Source organism: Pteronotus mesoamericanus, unplaced genomic scaffold (assembly GCF_021234165.1).
Source record: "Pteronotus mesoamericanus isolate MK-2021 breed Mesoamerican mustached bat unplaced genomic scaffold, CSHL_Meso_final contig_27, whole genome shotgun sequence".
Classification (NCBI taxonomy): Eukaryota; Metazoa; Chordata; class Mammalia; order Chiroptera; family Mormoopidae; genus Pteronotus; species Pteronotus mesoamericanus.
In genome coordinates, this window is record NW_026555115.1 from 17,935,853 (window position 1) to 17,954,815 (window position 18,963).

The following is an 18,963-nucleotide window of genomic DNA, read 5'->3' on the forward strand; positions in this document are numbered from 1 at the left end:
ATTATGTTTAGGTATGTTCCCTCTATGCCCATTGGCTGAGAGTTGTTATCAAAAATTGGTGCTGGATTTTATAATGCTTTTTTTCTGCATCTATTCATATGATCATGTCGTTTCTATCCTTCATTTTGTTTATGTGGTGTATCATGTTTATTGATTCGTGAATGTTGTACCAACCTTGAATCTCTGGAATAAATTCCACTTACCATGATGTATGATCTTTTTGATATATTGCTGTATTCATTTTACTAATATTTTGTCGATGATTATAGCATCTATGTTTATCAGTGATAATTGGCCTATAATATTTTGCGGGGTGGGTAGTAGCCTCTTTATTTGGTTTTGGAATTAGTATAATGCAGGCCTCATAAAATGAGCTTGGGAGTCTTTGTTCCTCTTGAATTGTTTGGAATAGTATGAGGATTTGAGTAACTGGTAAAATAATCTGTGAAACCATCTGCTCCAGGGCTTTATTATGTTGGGAGTTTTTGACTACTGCTTCAATTTCATGTAATCTGTCTACTCAGATTCTCTGATTCTTCCTGATTTAGTTTTGGGTTATTGTATATTTCTAGGCATTTATTCATTTCATCCAAATTGTCACATTTGTTAATGTATAGTTGTTCGTAATAAAATCTTTGTATTTCTTGGTGTCAGGTGTTACTTATCTTTCATTTCTGATTTTATTTATTTGGGTCCTCTATTTTTCTTGATGAGTCCGGTTAAAGCTGGTCAGTCTTTTCAAAGAACCAGCTCTTAGATTCATGGATCATTTGTAATTTTTTTTAGACTCTTTCATTTATATCTGCTCTGATCTTTATTATTTCTTCTACTCATGTTGGGCTCTGCTTGTTCTTTTTCAAGTCCCTTTAAGTGTAAAGTTAGATTGTTTATTTGAGCTTTTTCATGTTTCTTGAGCTAGGACTGTAATGCTATGAATTTCTGTCTTAGGACTGCTTTCCCAGTGTCCCACAGATTTTGATTTGTTGTGTCCTCATTTTCATTTGTTTCAATGTATCTTTTGATTTTTTATTCCCTTGATCTCATGGTTAGCACAATTCATTTTTCATAACATATTACTTAGCTTCGATGTCTTTGTATATTTTGCACTTTTCTTCTTGCGATTGATTTCTAGTTTCAGTATTATGGTCAAAGATGCTTGATTTTATTTCAATCTTAAATTTGAGACTTTTTTTGTGTCCTAACGTGGTCTGTCATTGAAAACATTCCGTCTGCCCTTGAAAAAGTATGTATATATTGCTGCTTTGGGGTGAAATACTCTGAAGATATAAACTAAATCCATTTGATCTAGTGTGCCATTTAAAGCTGTTGTTTCCTTGTTGATTTCTGTCTGAAAGATCTATCCATTGAAGTCAGTGGGGTGTTCAAATCACCTGGTATGACTGTATTTCTCTCAATCTCTCCTTTTATGTTCATCAGGATTTGCTTTACTTATTTACTTATTTAGGCTTCTATGTTGGGTGCATAAATGTTTACTAGGGTTATATCCTCTTGTTGATTGTCCCTTTATGTAATGTCCATTTTTGTCTCTTACTATACTGTTGATTTTAAAGTCTTTCATACTAGATACAAGTATTACTACCCCTGCTTTTCTTCCTTTCCATATGCATGAAATATCTTTTTCCATTCCTCTTATTGTTGTTCAACTACAGTTGTCGCCATTCCACCCCTGCCCCCGCCGACTCTCCCCAGCCCCACCACCCCCAGTTCCCACCCTCAATCCTACCCCCTTTGGCTTTGTCCATGGGTCCTTTATACATGTTCCTTAACAATTCTTCCCTTTCTTTCCCCTGTTATCCCCCTTCCTTTATATTTAGTCTGTGTCTATCTTTTGAGTTGGGCATCTTGAAGGCTACATATATATGGGCCTTGTTTTCTTACCCATTTAGCTACCCTATGTCTTTTGATTGGAGCATTTAAAATATTTATATTTAAAGTGATTATTGATAGATGATATTTATTGCCATTTTGAATTTTCAACTATTTTCCTAAGTTTCCTTTCTTCTTAAAGCAAGTCTTTTAACATGTGTTATGTTACTGTGGTAACAAACTCTTTCAGCTTTTTCTGGGAAGCTCTTTATTTCTTTTCTCAATTTTATGTGATAGCTTTGCTGGGAGTAATGTAGCCTTGGTTGTAGATTCTTGCATTTCATCACTTTGAATATTTAATGCCAGTCCCTTCTGGCCTGAAGTGTTTCAGCTGAGAAATCATATGGGAGTTAGGCTGGGAGTTTCTATCATAAATGAGTTCTGGATTTTGTTAAGTGCCTTTTTAGCATTTCTTATTATGATCAACTATTTTTATCATTTTTATATGGTATATCAGGTTAACTGATTTGAATCAACCTTGCATCCTAGGGACTAAATCCCATTTGATCATGGTATATGACCTTTTTAATGTATTGCCGAATTTGGTTTACTAATTTTTTTTAGCATTTTTACATCTGTGTTCATCAGGGATAATAGTTTATAATTTTCTTTTCTGTAGTGTCTTCCTCTGGCCTCATAAACAAGCTTGGAAGCCTTCCATCCAATCCAGGACTCCTGTTTCTTGGGAGTTTTTTTTTTTTTTTTTTTTTGAGTGCTTATTTGATTTTGTTGGTAGTACTCAATTTCTATAGATTATCTCTTATGATTCAGTCTTGGAAAATGTATGTTTCTAGGAAATTACCCATTTTTCCAGAGTGTCCAATTTGTTGCCATGTAATTCATGATATTTTCTTACAAGTTTTTGTAGTTCTATGGTGTCAGTTATAACTTCTTTTTTATTTCTGATTTGATTGATTTGATTTGTTTCTGTTAATCTTGATGAGTCTGGTTAAAAGTTTACCAATGTTATCTCTTTTTTTCCTTTTTTAAAAATTTTATTTTTAAATCATGTTTATTCTATTACAGTTGTCTCAGTTTTTCCCTCTTTGCCCTCCTGTGCCCATCCCACCCCCACCCCCCATCTCCCACAGTCAATTCCCACTCTGTTGTCCATGTCCATGGGTCATTCATACATGTTCTTTGTTTAGTCCCTTCTTCTTTCCACCATTGTCCTTCTTCCTCATCCCCTCTGGTCACTTTCAGTCTGCTCCATGTTTCCTTGCCTGTGGTTTATTTTGTTCATTAGTTTATTTTGTTGAATAGATTCCACTTAGAGGTGAGATCATATGGTATTTATCTTTCACCAACTGGCTTATTTCAGTTAGCATAATATTCTCTAGTTCCATCCATGATGTCACAAAAGGTAGGAGTTCCTTCTTTCCTTTTTTTAAATGCAGATTGATTTTATTTATCTCTTTTTTAAATGTCAAGGTCCATTATAAAATATTAAAAAATTTAAATCCATTATAAAGTCTCAGCAATTAAAACATGACATCAGCTCAGAAATAATCAAATAGATCAGTGAAATAAAATGAGCATTATAGAAACAAATGTATATATCTGTCTAAAAATGTAATATATGATTAAATTGATATTTCAGATCAATGGGGAAAATAAGGCTTATTCAACAAATAAAGTGCATGGACCACTATTACTTGACATAAAACAAATATAGAGCCCCATTTCACACATTGTACAAAAAATATACACATGAGTTAAAAATCAATATGTAAAATCTAAGGAGTTTTAGGAGAAAATACAAAATAATATTTTTCTCACACTGAAGTAAAGTCTTCAAAACCAGAAGCTACAAGTAAAATATTGACAATATGACTATATTAAACATTTATGACTGTATAGTAATATACATATAAAAAAGTTAAAGAACAAGGAATAGAATAGGAAAGTATTTGCAACACATCTAAAAAAGGGTTAATAGTTTCTGTGGGTTTTTTTTAGGGCAAAAATGCTACAAACATTTAATCAAAAAATGGATAAAGAGTACCAAAAAGTCATATAAAGCTTTTAAAAAATAATAGAAATAGGCAAAAAATATACAAAAATAGGTTTAATTTCAACAAATAATAAAGTAGCAAAAAACACATCATTGTCACAATCAGATTAATAATATTAAAAATATTGCTAATATCAAGTATTGGTGACTGTGAAAGGCACTGGGTATTCAGACTCTTTTTCTTCATCTTCCTAAAGCAGTCCCTTTAGCATATTTTGCAACGGTGGAGGTGTACTCTTTTAGCCTTCTTTTGAAAGGGAAACCCCTTATTTTGTCTTCCATTTTAATGGAGAGCCTTGCTGGGTAGAGCAGTCTTGGTTGCAGGCCTCTGCCTTACATTACTTGGAATGTTTCTTGCCATTCCATTCTGACTTGTTTCTGTTGAGAAGTCAGCTGCTAGCTGTAGCCATACCGGGGCTCCCTTCTATGTTACTACCTCTTTCTCCCTGCTTCCTTTAGGATTCTCTGTTTGTCTTTGATATTTGCCATTTTAATGATGACGTGTCTTGGAGTGGGCTTCTTTGGGTTCCTCTTGAATGGGACCCTCTGTGCTTCCTGGACTTGTTTGGCTTTTTCTCTCCTCCAATTATGGAAGTTTTCCATCATTACTTTTTCAAACAGGTTCTCTATACCTTGCTCCTCTTCTTCTCCTTCTGGTATCCCTCTTATATGGATATTATTATGTTTCAGGTTGTCCTGCATTTCCCTCAGTGCCTCTTCATTCTTTTTAAGTCTCTTCAATTTCTTGCTCTTTCTGGGAGCTTTTTTCTACCTTGTCCTCCAGCTCGCCGATTCAGTCCTTGGCTTCATCCAGCCTGCTTTTGATTCCTTACGGTGTTCTTCAGTTCAGCGATTACATTCTTCATTTCTTCTTGTCTCTTATTGATAGTTTCTATATTCTTTTTCATGCTGATGTAGTTTGCAGTAAGTTCCTTATAGTTTCCCTGCAGGTTTTTGTAATTCTCTCTGAGCTCACTGAGCTCATTGAGCTTCCTTAGAACCATTATTTTGAACTCAATATCTGATAGTTTACTTGCCTCTGCTTCATTTATTTCTCTTCGTGAGGATTCCTCCTTTCCCTTTTACTGGGGAGTGTTTCTTTGTCTTCCCATTATTTTCGAGACTTTTCTCTTTTGCTTCTCCTTGAAATGATCTGTCTTGATCTCCTGACTTTGTGGTGTGAACTTCTATGGTAGGAGACTTCTGTTTGTTTGTTTTTTTTTTTCTTTATGGATCTGCCTCAGGTGATGTCAGATGTTGACCTCATCTGCTCGAGACTTCCAGGTATCTACTGTCTGTGGCTGTTTCTTTCCGTTGTTCATCTAGTCACTCTGCACTCAGCAGGCAGGCTTAGAGACACCACAGGGTGGGGCAGAGTCCCTCCTGGGGGCAGGGTTATTGATCCCCTCATGCAGCTGCTGCTCAGGGGAGTGGCCTGCCTGAGCCTGATGGTTGCTGCTGTATGCGGGAGGAGACAGCCCCGGGATCCCACTGGCTACTCTTTCCGTTCTCCCCAAAGCCTCCTTTCCCTGTGTCCCCTCAGGCATCTCTATCCCAGTCTGTACCCCCTTTAGCCAGGGATCTACTATCTGTGGCTGCCCCTCTGCAGTCAGGAGACCTGCTTAGAGACACCACAAGGCGGGACCCAGGCCCTCCTGGGGGTTGGGCTCTTGGGTCCTCTCACACTGTTGCAGCTCAGGGATGTAGTCTGGCTGGGCAAGATGGCTGCTGCTGTATGGGGTATGAGTCAGCACTGGGATCCTGCCAGCTACTCTCTCAGTTCTCTCTGCAAAGCCTGCTTCCCCAGTCTCTTCTCTGGCATCTCTAGCCCACTCCCAGTCTGCCCCTGCCTTTGCCTAAGCCCAGGGTATGTGGCTGCAAATAAAAATGTATGCATTGGCCCTTTAAACAGCTCTTTGCATCTCCAGCCACCTGTCTCTGACACAGATCAACCCTGCTGGTTTTTGCAGCTGGCTGTTATCTGTGTACTTTTGGGCTCTGGTGCTATAGCCTGGAAATCCCCACTTATGGTTTACCCTACTCTTCTCAGTGGGAACCAACGGGCTGTTTCAATATCTGTCTGGTGCTGCCACCCATGGCCACACCCTGCCTGCCTTCTCAAGTCTCTACCACACTCCTTCCCAGTTAGGTTATGCTAAAGCTGATTCTTCTGCTGTGCGAGGTTATAAGGCTCCTCTCTCGCTATTGTTCAGTTGTTTGTTCCAGATGATTTTTCCACAATTTAGTCGTAATTTCAGGTTGGTCCTGGAAGGAGGTCAGTGTGACTTCCATTCACTCCTCCACCATCTTGATTCTCCTCTCTGTTTATCTCTTTAAAGAACCTCCTTTTTGTTTCATTTATCTTTTGTGTTGTTGGGTCTCCAGACTTCATTTTATTTCCACTGTGATCTTTATTATGTTCCTTCCTTTATTCACTTTGGGCTTTGTTTTTTATTCTTTTTCTAGTTCTTTTAGGTGCAAGTTTAGATTGTTTATTTGTAGTCTGTTGGTTTTTGTAATTGGGCTGTATTGCTATGAACTGCCCTCTTAGGGGTGCTTTTGCTGTGTCCCATAGTTTTTGAATTGTTGTGTTTTCATTTTGATTTTTCTCTTGTGTCGTTTTTGTTTTTCTCCTTGACTTACAGTTAACCCGTTTACTTTTTAGTAACGTGCTACTTAACCTCAATAGGTTTGTTTGTTTTTTGATTTCTAGTTTTATACCATTGTGGTTGAAGAAGATGTTTGATACGTTTTCAGTGTTCTTGAAGTTCCTGATACTTTTTGGAGGCCTAATATGTTGCCTATCCTAGAAAATCTACCTTTTAATGTGCTCTTGAAAAGAATGTGTATTCTACTGGGGTGAAATGCTTTAAAAGTATTGATTAAGTCCATTTAGGCTCATATGTCATATAAATAGTCTGCTATTTTCTCTTTGATTTCCTTTCTAGAAGATCTGTCCACTGATGTCACTGGTGTATAAATTCCTTACTTGGATAATGTTACTGTAAATCTCTCTCTTTATATTCATCAAGATTTGCTTCACATATTAGGTGCTCCTGTATTGGGTGCATAAATGTGTATAAGTATTACATCCTCTCATTGGATTGGTTCCTTTATCATTATGTAATGTCCTTCCTTGTCTCTTATTGTGATAAAGTCTATTTTATCTGATTATATGCATTGCTGCCCAGCTTTTTTTTCCCATTTAATTGAAATATATTTTATTATTCCTTTACTTTCACTCTCTCTGTGTCTTTTGATCTGAAGTGGGTCTCTTATGGACAGTATATATATGGGTCGTGTTTTTTAATCCATTCAGCCACCTTCTATCTTTTTGATTGGAGAATTTATTCCATTTACATTAAAGCAATTATTGATAGATATGCAGTTCTTTGCATTATGGTATTTACATTTATCTTTTTTTCCTCCTTCTTAAGTCATTTTAATGTTTCTTATAATAGTAGTTTGGTGATTGTGAACTCCTTTATCTTTTTCTTCTCTGGGAAGTTCTTGATCTTTCCTTTAGTTTTAAATGATAGCCTTTCTGGTCAGAGTAATGTTGGTTTTAGGTCCCTGCTTTTCATCACTTTTATTAATTTGTGCCAGTCCTTTCTGGCCTGCGAAGTTTGTTAAGTAATCAGCTGATAGTCTCATGGTAGTTCCCTTGGATGTAACTAACTGCTTTTCTCTTGCTGCTTTTAAGATTCTCTGTCTTTTACCTTCATTTTTATTATGATCTGTTTTGGTATGGCCTTATTTGGGTCCATCTTGTGTAGGACTCTGTGTTTCCTGGCGTGTGTGTCTTTTTCCTTCACCAGATTAGAGACATTTTCAGTCATTATTTCTTCAAACGGGTTTTCATTTCCCTGCTTGCTTTCTTTTACTTCTGTTACCCTCATGATGTGGATGTTTCACACTTTGATGTTGTCTCAGAAGCTCCTTAAACTATCCTCACTCTTTTGGGTTTCTTTTCCTGTTTTAATTGGGTGTTTTCTACTTCCTTATCTTCCAAATTGCTGATTTGCTCCTCTGCTTTATCTGTTCTTCTTTTGATTCCCTGTAATGTGTTCTTCATTTCAGTTATTGTAGTCTTCGTTTCTGACTGGATCTTTTTTATGATTTCTACCTTCATTTTTACATTTTCTATATTTTTGTTGACCTCACTGAGATCACTGAGCATCCTCATAACCTGTGTTTTGAACTCCGTATATGGTAGATTACGTGTCTCCTTTTTTTTTTAATGTCTTTTTTTTTTTTAGCCTTTTTTACTTGAACATTGTTCTGTTATGTCCATTTGGACATGTTTCTTTGTCTCCTCATTTGGATGTTTCCCTGTGTTTTATGATATATTAAGTAGAGCAGCTACATCTCCTGGTCTTGCTAGAGTGGCCTTAGGTAGTTGGTACCCTGTGGGACCCAGTGGTGGAGCCTTTGTAGTCACCTGCATTGGGTGCTCTAGGTGTACCCCAGGTCAGAGCTGTGTAGACCCTCTTGTTAAAATTGAACCTTGATTGCTGTTGACTTGTAAATGGGAGGGATTTATCCCTGTGTTGATTTGCTTTAAGGACTGGTTCCAGTCACAGTGGAGAAGCTGTTGTGCAGGAGCTGATCCTGTAGAGCAGTACTCACTTCACGGGCCTCTAATGCCCAATGAGTTCAACCCTTGAGTGTGTTGCTGTGGTAGTATTTGGGTGTGATCTTGCATTGTCTGAAACTGACCACCTAATGCTCTGGCTCTGGGACCTACCTGGAGGTGCAGACTGAGATGAGCTGTCACTTGTACCCTGCCCAGGGTTGCCTGGCATAACCAGAAAGTGATTTATAGGTGGCTGCTACTTGTGTTGTGCTTGGAGATATCTAAGGGAGGCCAAGCTGTGAGCCTTTATGAAATTTCTTGTTGGTCTGCTTAGCCCAGGTCACAGAACCAAGTGTCCCTTGACATTTTTGTGACTGTGTTAACACATCCCAGGAAATAGGTGGCCTGTATTATATGTATTTATAGTTAGTCTTGAGAGTACCAAATAGAGGAGATAATTTGTTGTAGTTGTTTGGTTCAATAGAAAAGGTATAGGCTTGATTCTAGTTCAAGTGCTCTTAGAATTCTTAGAATTTAGTCCTTGGCTCAGCAGATTAAAACATTATTTAAACTCTCATGATTTAATTCAAGATCTTCTTGGTTAGAAATCAACTTTAGGATGGGTGGGGAAAGCAGGAATGCTTTCCTTGGTCGTTTACCAAAGTGTTGATTGTAGTAGTGAAATAGGAAACAACTGAAACAACTGAGATGTTCAATAGCTGATTGGTTTAATAGATTATGATGTACCCTTAAATATAATATTATGTAGTCATTGTTAATATTGACAGTCTCCTACATATGTTTACCAAAAGGATGTTTATAATATATTGTTAAATGAATAAACTGGTTACCAGATAATATAATCCCACTTTTGTGTGTGTGTATGAATACATATATATGCGTGTACATATACATACGTGTGTATACATGCGAATACACATATGTGTGTACATGTACGTGTGAGAGAGAGAGAGAGGTATTTCCAGAAAATGCCCAGCCATTTTTAATATAACGAGAATGGTTCATACGACATCATTGTAACTTAGCAACCAAGAGAGTGGACTGGAATGCACATGCATGAACAATCATGACTTCTCTGTACTAGTTCATGGAGGCATTAGATGTTGAGTGAGCATGTGTACTGTGTGATCGTCACATTAATGATTGAGCGAGTAGAGTAACGAATCTGCATCAGATTTTTCATTGAGCTTAAACATTCCTCTGAGGAAAACTATTCAGATGATTCAGAAGACCATAGCTATGGGCAACTAGTGATTGGCAGCTTCATCACAACAATGCAGCCGCTCATGTATCACATCTCGTGCAGAGTTTTTTGGCAAAACATCAAATCACCCAGGTGACTTAGCCACCCTACAGCCCAGATTTGGTGCCCTGTGACTTCTGGCTTTCCCCAAAACTTAAATCGCCTTTGAAAGGGAAGAGATTTCAGAGCATCGATGAGATTCAGGAAAATACGGTGGGGCAGTTGATGGCAATTGGGAGAACTGTGTGAGGTCCCAGTGTGCCTACTTTGAAGAGGACTGAGGCATCATTGTCCTATGTAATGATGCCTTGTTTCTTGTATCTTGTATCTTCTTCAATGAATGTCTCTGTTTCTATTACATGGCTGGATACCTTCTGGACAGACCTCATACTTTTTAAAAAATATACAAATTATGAACCAAATAGTGCTTATTTCTTGATAATGGTATTGTTTGTGTCTCAGATTTCTCCTTATATTTTTTTCTCTGAATGTTTTGCAATGAATTTTTACTCTAACAATCATAAAAAGCAATAAAGTTATTAATAAGAGGTGAGAGAAAAAGTAAATAACACTGACTGATTGACTGCTCTGGGGCAGACCCTGAGCTAGATGCTTTATGTTTAGGCAGTGCACTTTAAGACCTATGCAAAGTGGGCATCATCCACATTTCACATATGGAAAAATCAGCACCTTCCCCAAACTTATAAAACTAGTCATTTTCAAAATCAGTACTTTTCTCATGTCTGTTGGTACAAAGTTCGTACTTTCTTTAAAGCATCTTGTTAGCATCTAGTACTTTGGCTGATTATATTATGTTTACCAATAATTGGAAAAACTGTCAGGTTGAAGAAATGCTGAATTCTCACTATGTCTTTCAGGGCAAGTGACTTGGTAATGAAGGTGGATGCTCTTCTGTCAGCTCAACCAAAAGGAGATGCAAGAGTTGAGTACCAGTTTTTTGAAGATAGACACAGGTATAGAAATAATGTTGAGTTTTATGTATTCTTGAATATTAAACTTTTTTTAATGAAGAAATTGAATATTTTATTATTAAACTGTTTCTTATTTTCCTGCAAGGCTCTTGCTTTCCTGTATAAAAATAACACCAGCAAATTCAGCATATTATAAAATTAGCATAGTTTTGTTCATCATCTGACACTGCACAACTAACAAAAACTTTTCTCCACTGCCAGTTATTTCCGATGGAAAGATCATTAAATATTTTGACCCAAATCCAGAGATGGAGCTAAGCAAGTTACAGTGTTATATAAGGCTTAAGAGAACAATGTTATCCTTGAGTTACATAATATTTATAACTAGATTTTGCCACAGATAATTTCAGAGTCCTGAATGTTATAATCGTAGCCTAGCTTAGAAACCATAGGATGTTAAGAAAAAGATGCATCATGTGTTTAGTTACAATCATTAGAAAGTTAAGGGGTATATTCCTAACACTGATGTAAGTAGTTTCTTTTTCCATTGTTATTACTAAGAGTTGCTATTTTACTTCTATTCACCACTGATTTGACAGTTTATGCTAGATTAAGTTGTTTCATACTACCTTATTTAGGGGGCTTCCATTTTTCACTCCTTAATAGATTTTATGTATTTCTCATGTTTCTTCACTCATTAGTTCCTCTAGTTCTGACAGGTTATTCAGTGTCATCTTGATCAGCCAATCATCTTCGTAACAAGATTTTTTGACAGAACCTGGGTTTTTCTGCGAGAACTAAATTAATTTTAGTTACTTCTCCTGACAGGAGAATAGGTTTCATGAGCAGCTTTCACACTTTGCAAAGCATCTAACATCATGTTTGTTCAATTTTGTTCCAATTGCAGGCAAACTATAGTAAACAATACTCCCCAAAGTTTCCTGTGTAAAATTGCTGATTCCCACTGTTAGAGTACCATTTTCTGTTGTTACTCACGTGTGTTTCTCTGTGAGTTTATGCACAGATAGCAGCTGGGGGTCAGTGCACAGTGTCTGGGTGGCACCAAGGTAGTGTGCCGGGAGCAGCTGCCTCCAGGTCATCCTGAATAGTAAAGTCTTCAGGCTGCCTTTGCCTCATATCATTTTTTTTCATATGAAATGTGTTTATAAATTATTATATGAATGGAAAATTTGTCTGGCATGTGGTTTTCATATATATATATTTAAACTCATAACTCAGTTGTGTAAAAATTGACATTACTTTCTAAATACATCTGAAATGGTTTTGAATATATCTGAAATAGTTTTGAATGCACATTTTTAGAAAACAGAAAGCATTTAATGAAGTGGGTCAGCTGTAATTTTCTGATACTCAAGAATAAATAGAGGTTGTCAGAACACTTGTCTCACTCACCTTTAATTGAAAACTTTTTTTTTTTCAATAAAATAAAAAATTTAGCATTACTAAGAAGTCCTTGCCTTTTATTTCCTGATTTTTATTTTGAAAAGTTTCAAATCTAGAGAACATTTGAAGACTGTTACAGTGAACACCTAAATATGTTTAACCTAGATTCACCAATTGTTAACAAATGTCACATTTATCTGTCATCTGTGTGTATGTGTAGTACATATAAAGTATATATGTATGTTTGCCTACAAACATACATGTACTCACATATTTTCAGAACTTTTTGAAACTACATTGCAGACATATTTAAACATCATGCCTAAATTCTTCTGCATATATTTCCTAAGTACTAGGAGTTTCTCCACAGTACTTATTAGCATACTTCAGCAATTTAATTGTAACATAGTAATATTAAATAATACACGGTTAATATTCAGATTTCTCTATTGACCTAATAATGACCTTTTACAGCTGATTTGTTATTTTGGTCAGTCTTCTTTAATCAGGAACAGTTACTTGCTTTCCTTTCTTTCTGTCTGTCTGTCTTTTTTAAGAGTCCAGACCAATTATCTTGTAGAATGTTTCACCTTCTGGGTCGTTTCCTTATGATTAGACTTAAAATTAACTTGTCTTCAGGAAGAACCCCAGGGTTAATGTATGTAGCCCTTGTCTTACTGAGCATGTATACATTTTAATTGCACCTTAGAATCACCAGGGAAGCTTTAGATATAGAAGCCTGCATCCTGCCCCTATGTGATTCTGATTTCATTAGTCTGGGGTAGATTGAACTTCAGTTTAGTCCTTTCTCACACCAGTCCTTGTGGAGATCAGATTTGAATAGACTGTCTGACAGTTCCAAGCTAGAATGGACACCCTCTTCTTTCTCATTGGCCATGTCTCCTAATTTCTTATGTTACCAATGAGTGAAAACTTCCATTGCTCCTTGTTAATAATCTGTTTTTTTCCCCATTAGCACCCATCTTCTCGTCACTTTGTATACTTTCAGGAAATAACTGATTATCTAGTTACTGCCACAGCAAACATATTTCCTAATTGACCAGACATCTTGTTTGCCTCTCATGGCCAAGATAGTGAATCTTGAGCAAGAAGAACTCTTCCCTTTCTAGCACACCCCTTTCTCCATTAGTCTTATATAAGGAAAATGTCCTAGTTACAAAATCTATTATGATACAAATTATAATTAGAGAAACTCTTTTTATTGGCATTGTGTTAGGTTAAATGAGTGTTTGCTTGATTTATATCAGAAATTACCTACTTTTTCAGGTCTGAATTATTGACATGCATACCCTTGCCCTAAGAGTGTTGTCTCTGAAACAGCCGCAGGGTATCATTTGGGAAATTGTGGAAATGCAGTCTCTGTCCCCAACTCAGACTTCCTGAATTAGCATCTCCATTGTAACGAGGTCCCCCCTAGGTTATTCCTCTCTACATTAAAATTGGTGAAGCACTGTATTCTTTGACATTTGCTCTACTCACCTCACAAAAATGTGTATGAGCCCCAAATATTGTTCCATTCCCTGTTACTTTTGGCCTTATTATGGTTCTTTTTTCTGACCAACACAGTGAGTATATTTAAACACGATAATGTTACTGTATATTATCCTCCATTTCCACACCAGTATTCTTGGGTTTTATCCTGTCTTCTTTTTTTCCATAGAGATTGGAGGGGATTCAGAAACCTCCATGGTCAGTTTCTGGGTATGCCAGTTGGGGATCACCTAGAATACTGCCTCAGAGCATGAACATGTCCAACAGAACTCTGCTCCAAAGTTCCAGGGTTCCAGGAGTTGGCCTGGGCAGGCCTGGCTTAGAGGACCCCTTGAGACTCTACTTCTTGTTTCCTTTGTGAGACTTTGTACCATGCTATTCTACTATGTGCTTTTCCTTCTAGAATTCTGAGTCACAAAGAAGTCAAAATTATCTGAGGGTATTGGTTCTCATATTTTTACATAGTGAATTTTTTAAAATGGAGATGGCCGAATCTACCCCAGAGTTTCTGATTCAGCCAAGCTGGGTTGGGACCTAGCAGTTTGTTTCTACAAATTCCCAGGTGAATCTGATGCCACTGGTTTGGATCCACACTTTGAAAATGACTGTGTTAGAATAAAATCATTTTGTTGTATTGCAGTAAATATCAGAGTGAAAGTGTCTGCTGTAGTGTTGTCACAAAGCTACTCTACTGGTTATTCCCAGAGCACCTCATCATCATTTAAATTACAGTTACCCAGTTTTTATCAGTTATGTTCTATTTTGTTCTTGCAGAAAAGTAGGGGTTAGCATTGAAACTGCATTAAAATATTGTTCAGAGTGAACAAAGGTAAACATTGATTTAAGCTATAATGTTTTTAGAAAATTAGATATGTATTTAGATCCTTTAAAGTGTGTTACTATACTTGGGAAAATACATTTCTCCCCAGAAATCCCACAAGTGCATACAGACATCTAACTGCTGTTGTTCTTCACATATTAAGAACAGATAAAAAAATGTATAACTTAATGTTGACAAGATATGAAGTTCATTTTTTGACCTTATAAATTTGTTCTTCAGGATACATGGCTGACAGTACATATTAGACACAAAAATATTTGTATTCTATAACTCAGTAATCTCATGTCTATGACTTCATTAACTCTTCCAAGTATGAAAACAGCTGATGTACCAACTTATTTTAGAGATTGAAAGTCATACACATGTCCGGCAATAAGGAATAGCTTAAGTAAGCTATGGCAAATTTACTTGGTAAATAGATGATTACTTCTTATTTGGGATATTCAGTGTGTAACAACATGGAAAAATATTTATGATAAATTTGTAGGGGTAGGAAAGAAATTGAATACTTTGTAGGTACAGCTGGTCTTTATACAAGGATGTAAGAAGGACTACATAGGATATGTCACAAAGTAATTGTGCTGGGATGGTGAGATTTTATGATTATTTATTTTCCTTTTCTCTCTTTTGCAAGTATTCTGTAGTTTTCTCAAATTCCTTTTATATGTAAAACGTGATTTTATTTTTTTCTCTCCTCATACCTTTTTTGCCAAGAAATAAGAATTGGCATCATCTGTAAATGTCAAACATCACAAGCTTTTAGCAGTTTTTGGCTAAGTACAGTGTGAAGCTCGTTTTCCTCTCTTAACACATCTTTCAGTCCATTTTCAGTGAACCTGAGTCGTCAGAGGGTTTTATGAACTGTGAGATAAACGTAATCGCATAGTTGAACACCATGTAGCCTTATCATTCTAGAGCTCAAGTTTATTTTGAAATTCTAAGTGGGCTGGTAGGTTTTATTGGACTGCACTCTCTGCCACTGTGGCAAAAAACAAATTAACTTTGTTTCTTGTTTTCCTCCAGATTAATATTTTATCTTTTGTTCTGTGTAGTGCAATTAAACTGAGACCGAAAGAAGGAGAGACGTACTTTGATGTTGTGGCTGTCATTGACCCTGTCACCAGAGAATCACAGAGACTTGCCCCATTGCTCTTGGTAGGGACCAACACAGAGACACTATACATCATCTTTATCTGAAGTGATCACATGCCCTGTGATTTGCAAATGTTCTCTTAGTTATCTTCAGAGGGCACTGGAAAACTCTGTAAGGCATCTTGGGAGAGCTAATGTCTTCATAAAGATTGGTAATGACTCTGAAAACAGCTTTATAACCTTAGCTGGTGCAGGTTTGCTTGGTTTGCTCATGTAATGAAAAAAAATTATCCTTATTTAGAGCAGAATGCTTTTGAATTAAGTTGATTTATGCCATATTTTAATTTATAATGGTGAAGAGGTAAAAAGGTAAAAAAAAATTCTGCTTCATCATTTTCCTCTTATAGATAGCATGTCTTTTTAGATATGTATAAGATATTATAATTTTGAGAAATTTAAAAGAGCTAAAACAAAGTTGCCTAAAGCACAGTTGCTTCAACTTTTGGTTTTGCATTGTATTTTTTTTTTAAAGAGAAAAGTTTTAGTGAAGTATATTAACTAACCATTTTTGTGGATATTTATATGTGTGTTTGTTTTCATACCACAGTATGTAAGCTGCACAATGAATCTTTAAACTTTTCCTTGTGTAGACAGCTCCCCATTGTGTATTTGCTGCTTCACCACATGTGTGAGGAGCAGTGATCTGCAATGGCCTACTTGCCATGTTTTGGCCAAGTGATGTGTATGTGATTTAGATTGTGCACTAGAGTGTGTATCTTTTCTTGATGTATTAAGAAATGTTCTCTCAAGTTAGTATCAAGTGATAAATTTATGTTTTGTCATCTGGTTTGCTCTTTTAGGTATTAACTCAACTGATCAACATGAATTTAAGAGTATTTATGAACTGCCAATCTAAACTTTCTGACATGCCTTTGAAAAGGTAATATAAGCTGTGTAAGAAATCAACAGTTGGAAAACAGTCTGAAGCCTGGGTTTATAGATGGGTCATCATATTTGGAAAGATAATTTACTGAATGTTTAATTTTGCTAATTTCTGCACTAATTTCTGAGAGCTTACTGTGGGCATGGAAGTGTTTAGGTAGCATTAACCCAAGCTCCTTGCACTTGTACTTTATTTTTGGTCAGAATTATGTATTTCCCTAATTCTAGAACATGTGGATCAATGTAACTATTAAAATTACCACATTAGTTGAAATGTACTGTGATGAGGAAAGACTTGTATGTACTTTTTTATCTCAAAAGAACAGCAGTTATTTCAAGTTGGAATATGTATGTCAGAGGAAACTTGCTGAGGCCCATTAGCATGTATCTTGAAAAGGAAGGTAGGCTTACTCTTGGAGCTTTGAAATGGTCATTTATGAAAAAAGATATAAAAAGAAGTTAATAGTGATAGCACAGTGCATGTTGGAGCTATAGGAAGTTACTAATTTACCAGTGTGCTATATTCAGTGAGTTAGATTCTCAGTGAATTTAAACAGTGTTTGAAAGGGACAAAAGAATTCCCAGCTTCCACCATTGTCCTTGTACAGGAAAAATGTTTAAACTCTTACATATCGTGTTTTCAGGCCTCATCTGAGAACCCAATCACCCACCCACAAAAATACTGGAAGGGTGACCTTCCTCTCAGTTGTATCCCTCTGGCTCTCTTCTCTTGCATTTGCAACAACCACAGGAGGTTTAGTTAAGTCAAGAGATGGTTTTAGAAACCCTTTCCCAGTATGGAAGGAAATCCTTCCAAATCTAGTTAGTTAGAAGCCAGTAGATTACCGGTAGGGAGGCCTGTAATCTCAAGTACCATGGTTGTGTTGTTTCTTTCTTTTTTTTTTTTTAAAAACCCAAAAACCTAACATTTTTTTCTTTTTAATTTCAGCTTTTACCGTTATGTTTTAGAACCAGAGATTTCTTTCACTTCAGACAATAGCTTTGCAAAGGGTCCAATAGCCAAATTTTTGGATATGCCTCAGTCTCCTCTGTTCACCCTGAATTTAAACACACCTGAGAGTTGGATGGTAGAGTCTGTCAGAACACCATATGATCTGGATAATATTTATTTAGAAGAGGTAAGAATATCATTGCTTCCAAGTATCTAATCATGTGTAGAACTTGCTTTAGATGTAGTGGTCATAGTCTCTGACTAAATAGACTGGATCACAGTCTAGGCAAACCTTTGAGACATCAATATTCAGGCATGATTTTATTTTAAAAAATAATAGCATTATTGAGATATAATTCATGTGCCATAAAAATCACCCTTGTAAATGTACAGTTCAGTAGTTTTAATAAATTCACAAAGTTGTGCAACCATCTTCACTATGTAATTTTAGAGTGTTTCCGTCACCCCGTAAAGAAATGCGACACCCATTTGCAATCACTCCCCATTCCTCCAGGCCACCACTAATCTACTTTCTGTGTCTATGGATTTGTCTGTTCTGACATTTCATCTACATATCATATATTTTTATGACTGCCTTCTTTCCCTTAAATTATTTTCAAGATTCAGCCTTGTTGTAGCATGCGTTCATAATTAATTCCTTTTTATTGCAGATAAATATTCCATAGTATGGATATACTACATCATTTATCCATTCATTGATAGACATTTTGGTGTTTTTACTTTTTTCTGATTAATGCTGCAATGAACATCCATGTACAAGTTTTTGTAAATATGCTTTTATTTCTCTTGGGTTAGGAGTGGCATTGTTAAATCACATGATAATTCTATGTTTGGCCTCTTGAGGGATTGCTGAGCTGTTTTCAAAAGTGACTGACCGTTTTCCATTCCTGACCCAATGACAGTGATGTTAAGGACTTTTTTATGTGTTTATTGGCCATCTGTGTACCATCTTTGGAGAAATGCCTATTCAAATTTTTTTACTATTTGCTTGTCTCTTTGTTGTAAGAGTTCTTTATTATAGTCTGGATAGGAGTACCTTATCAAATATATTATTGGCATATAAGTTTTGTTCATTTCGTTGGTTGTCTTTTCGCTTTCTGGATAATGTCTTTTAAAGCACAAATGTTTCAAACTTGATGAAGTCTAATTTACCTCTTTCTTTTCTTTTTTTCTTCTGTTGCATGTGCTTTTGGTGTTCTACCTAAGAAATCATTGTTTAATCCCAGGTCACAAAGATTTGATCCTAAAGATTTGATCTTTTCTTCTAAGACTTTCAAAGTTTTAAACTTTTATATCTAGGTCTTCATTTTTTAGTTAATTTTTGTGTCTGGTGTAAGGGTGTCAGTTTTATTCTTTGAGTGGATAACCAGTTGTCCCAGCACCGTTTGTTGAAAAGACTACTCTTTCCCCGTTAAATGGTCTTGGCACCTTTGTTGACAATCAGTTACTCCTAAGCGTGAAGGTTTAATTCTGGACTGTCAGTTCTGTTCCATTGTTCTGTGTGTCTTTCATTAAACCAGTACCAT

The 18,963-nt window shown here is 36.2% G+C and overlaps 1 protein-coding gene across 4 annotated transcripts in view; it reads left to right on the plus strand.

The window, feature by feature from the left end:
- Nucleotides 1-18,963, plus strand: part of UGGT1 (UDP-glucose glycoprotein glucosyltransferase 1) — a 161,551-nt gene that overhangs the window by 111,250 nt on the left and 31,338 nt on the right. For all 4 annotated transcript variants that reach the window (XM_054575077.1, XM_054575075.1, XM_054575074.1 and 1 more), the window contains 4 exons: nucleotides 10,620-10,715; nucleotides 15,483-15,585; nucleotides 16,383-16,462; nucleotides 17,414-17,603. In XM_054575077.1, coding sequence (XP_054431052.1) covers nucleotides 10,620-10,715; nucleotides 15,483-15,585; nucleotides 16,383-16,462; nucleotides 17,414-17,603 — 469 coding nt within the window. The remainder of the gene's footprint in view (nucleotides 1-10,619; nucleotides 10,716-15,482; nucleotides 15,586-16,382; nucleotides 16,463-17,413; nucleotides 17,604-18,963) is intronic.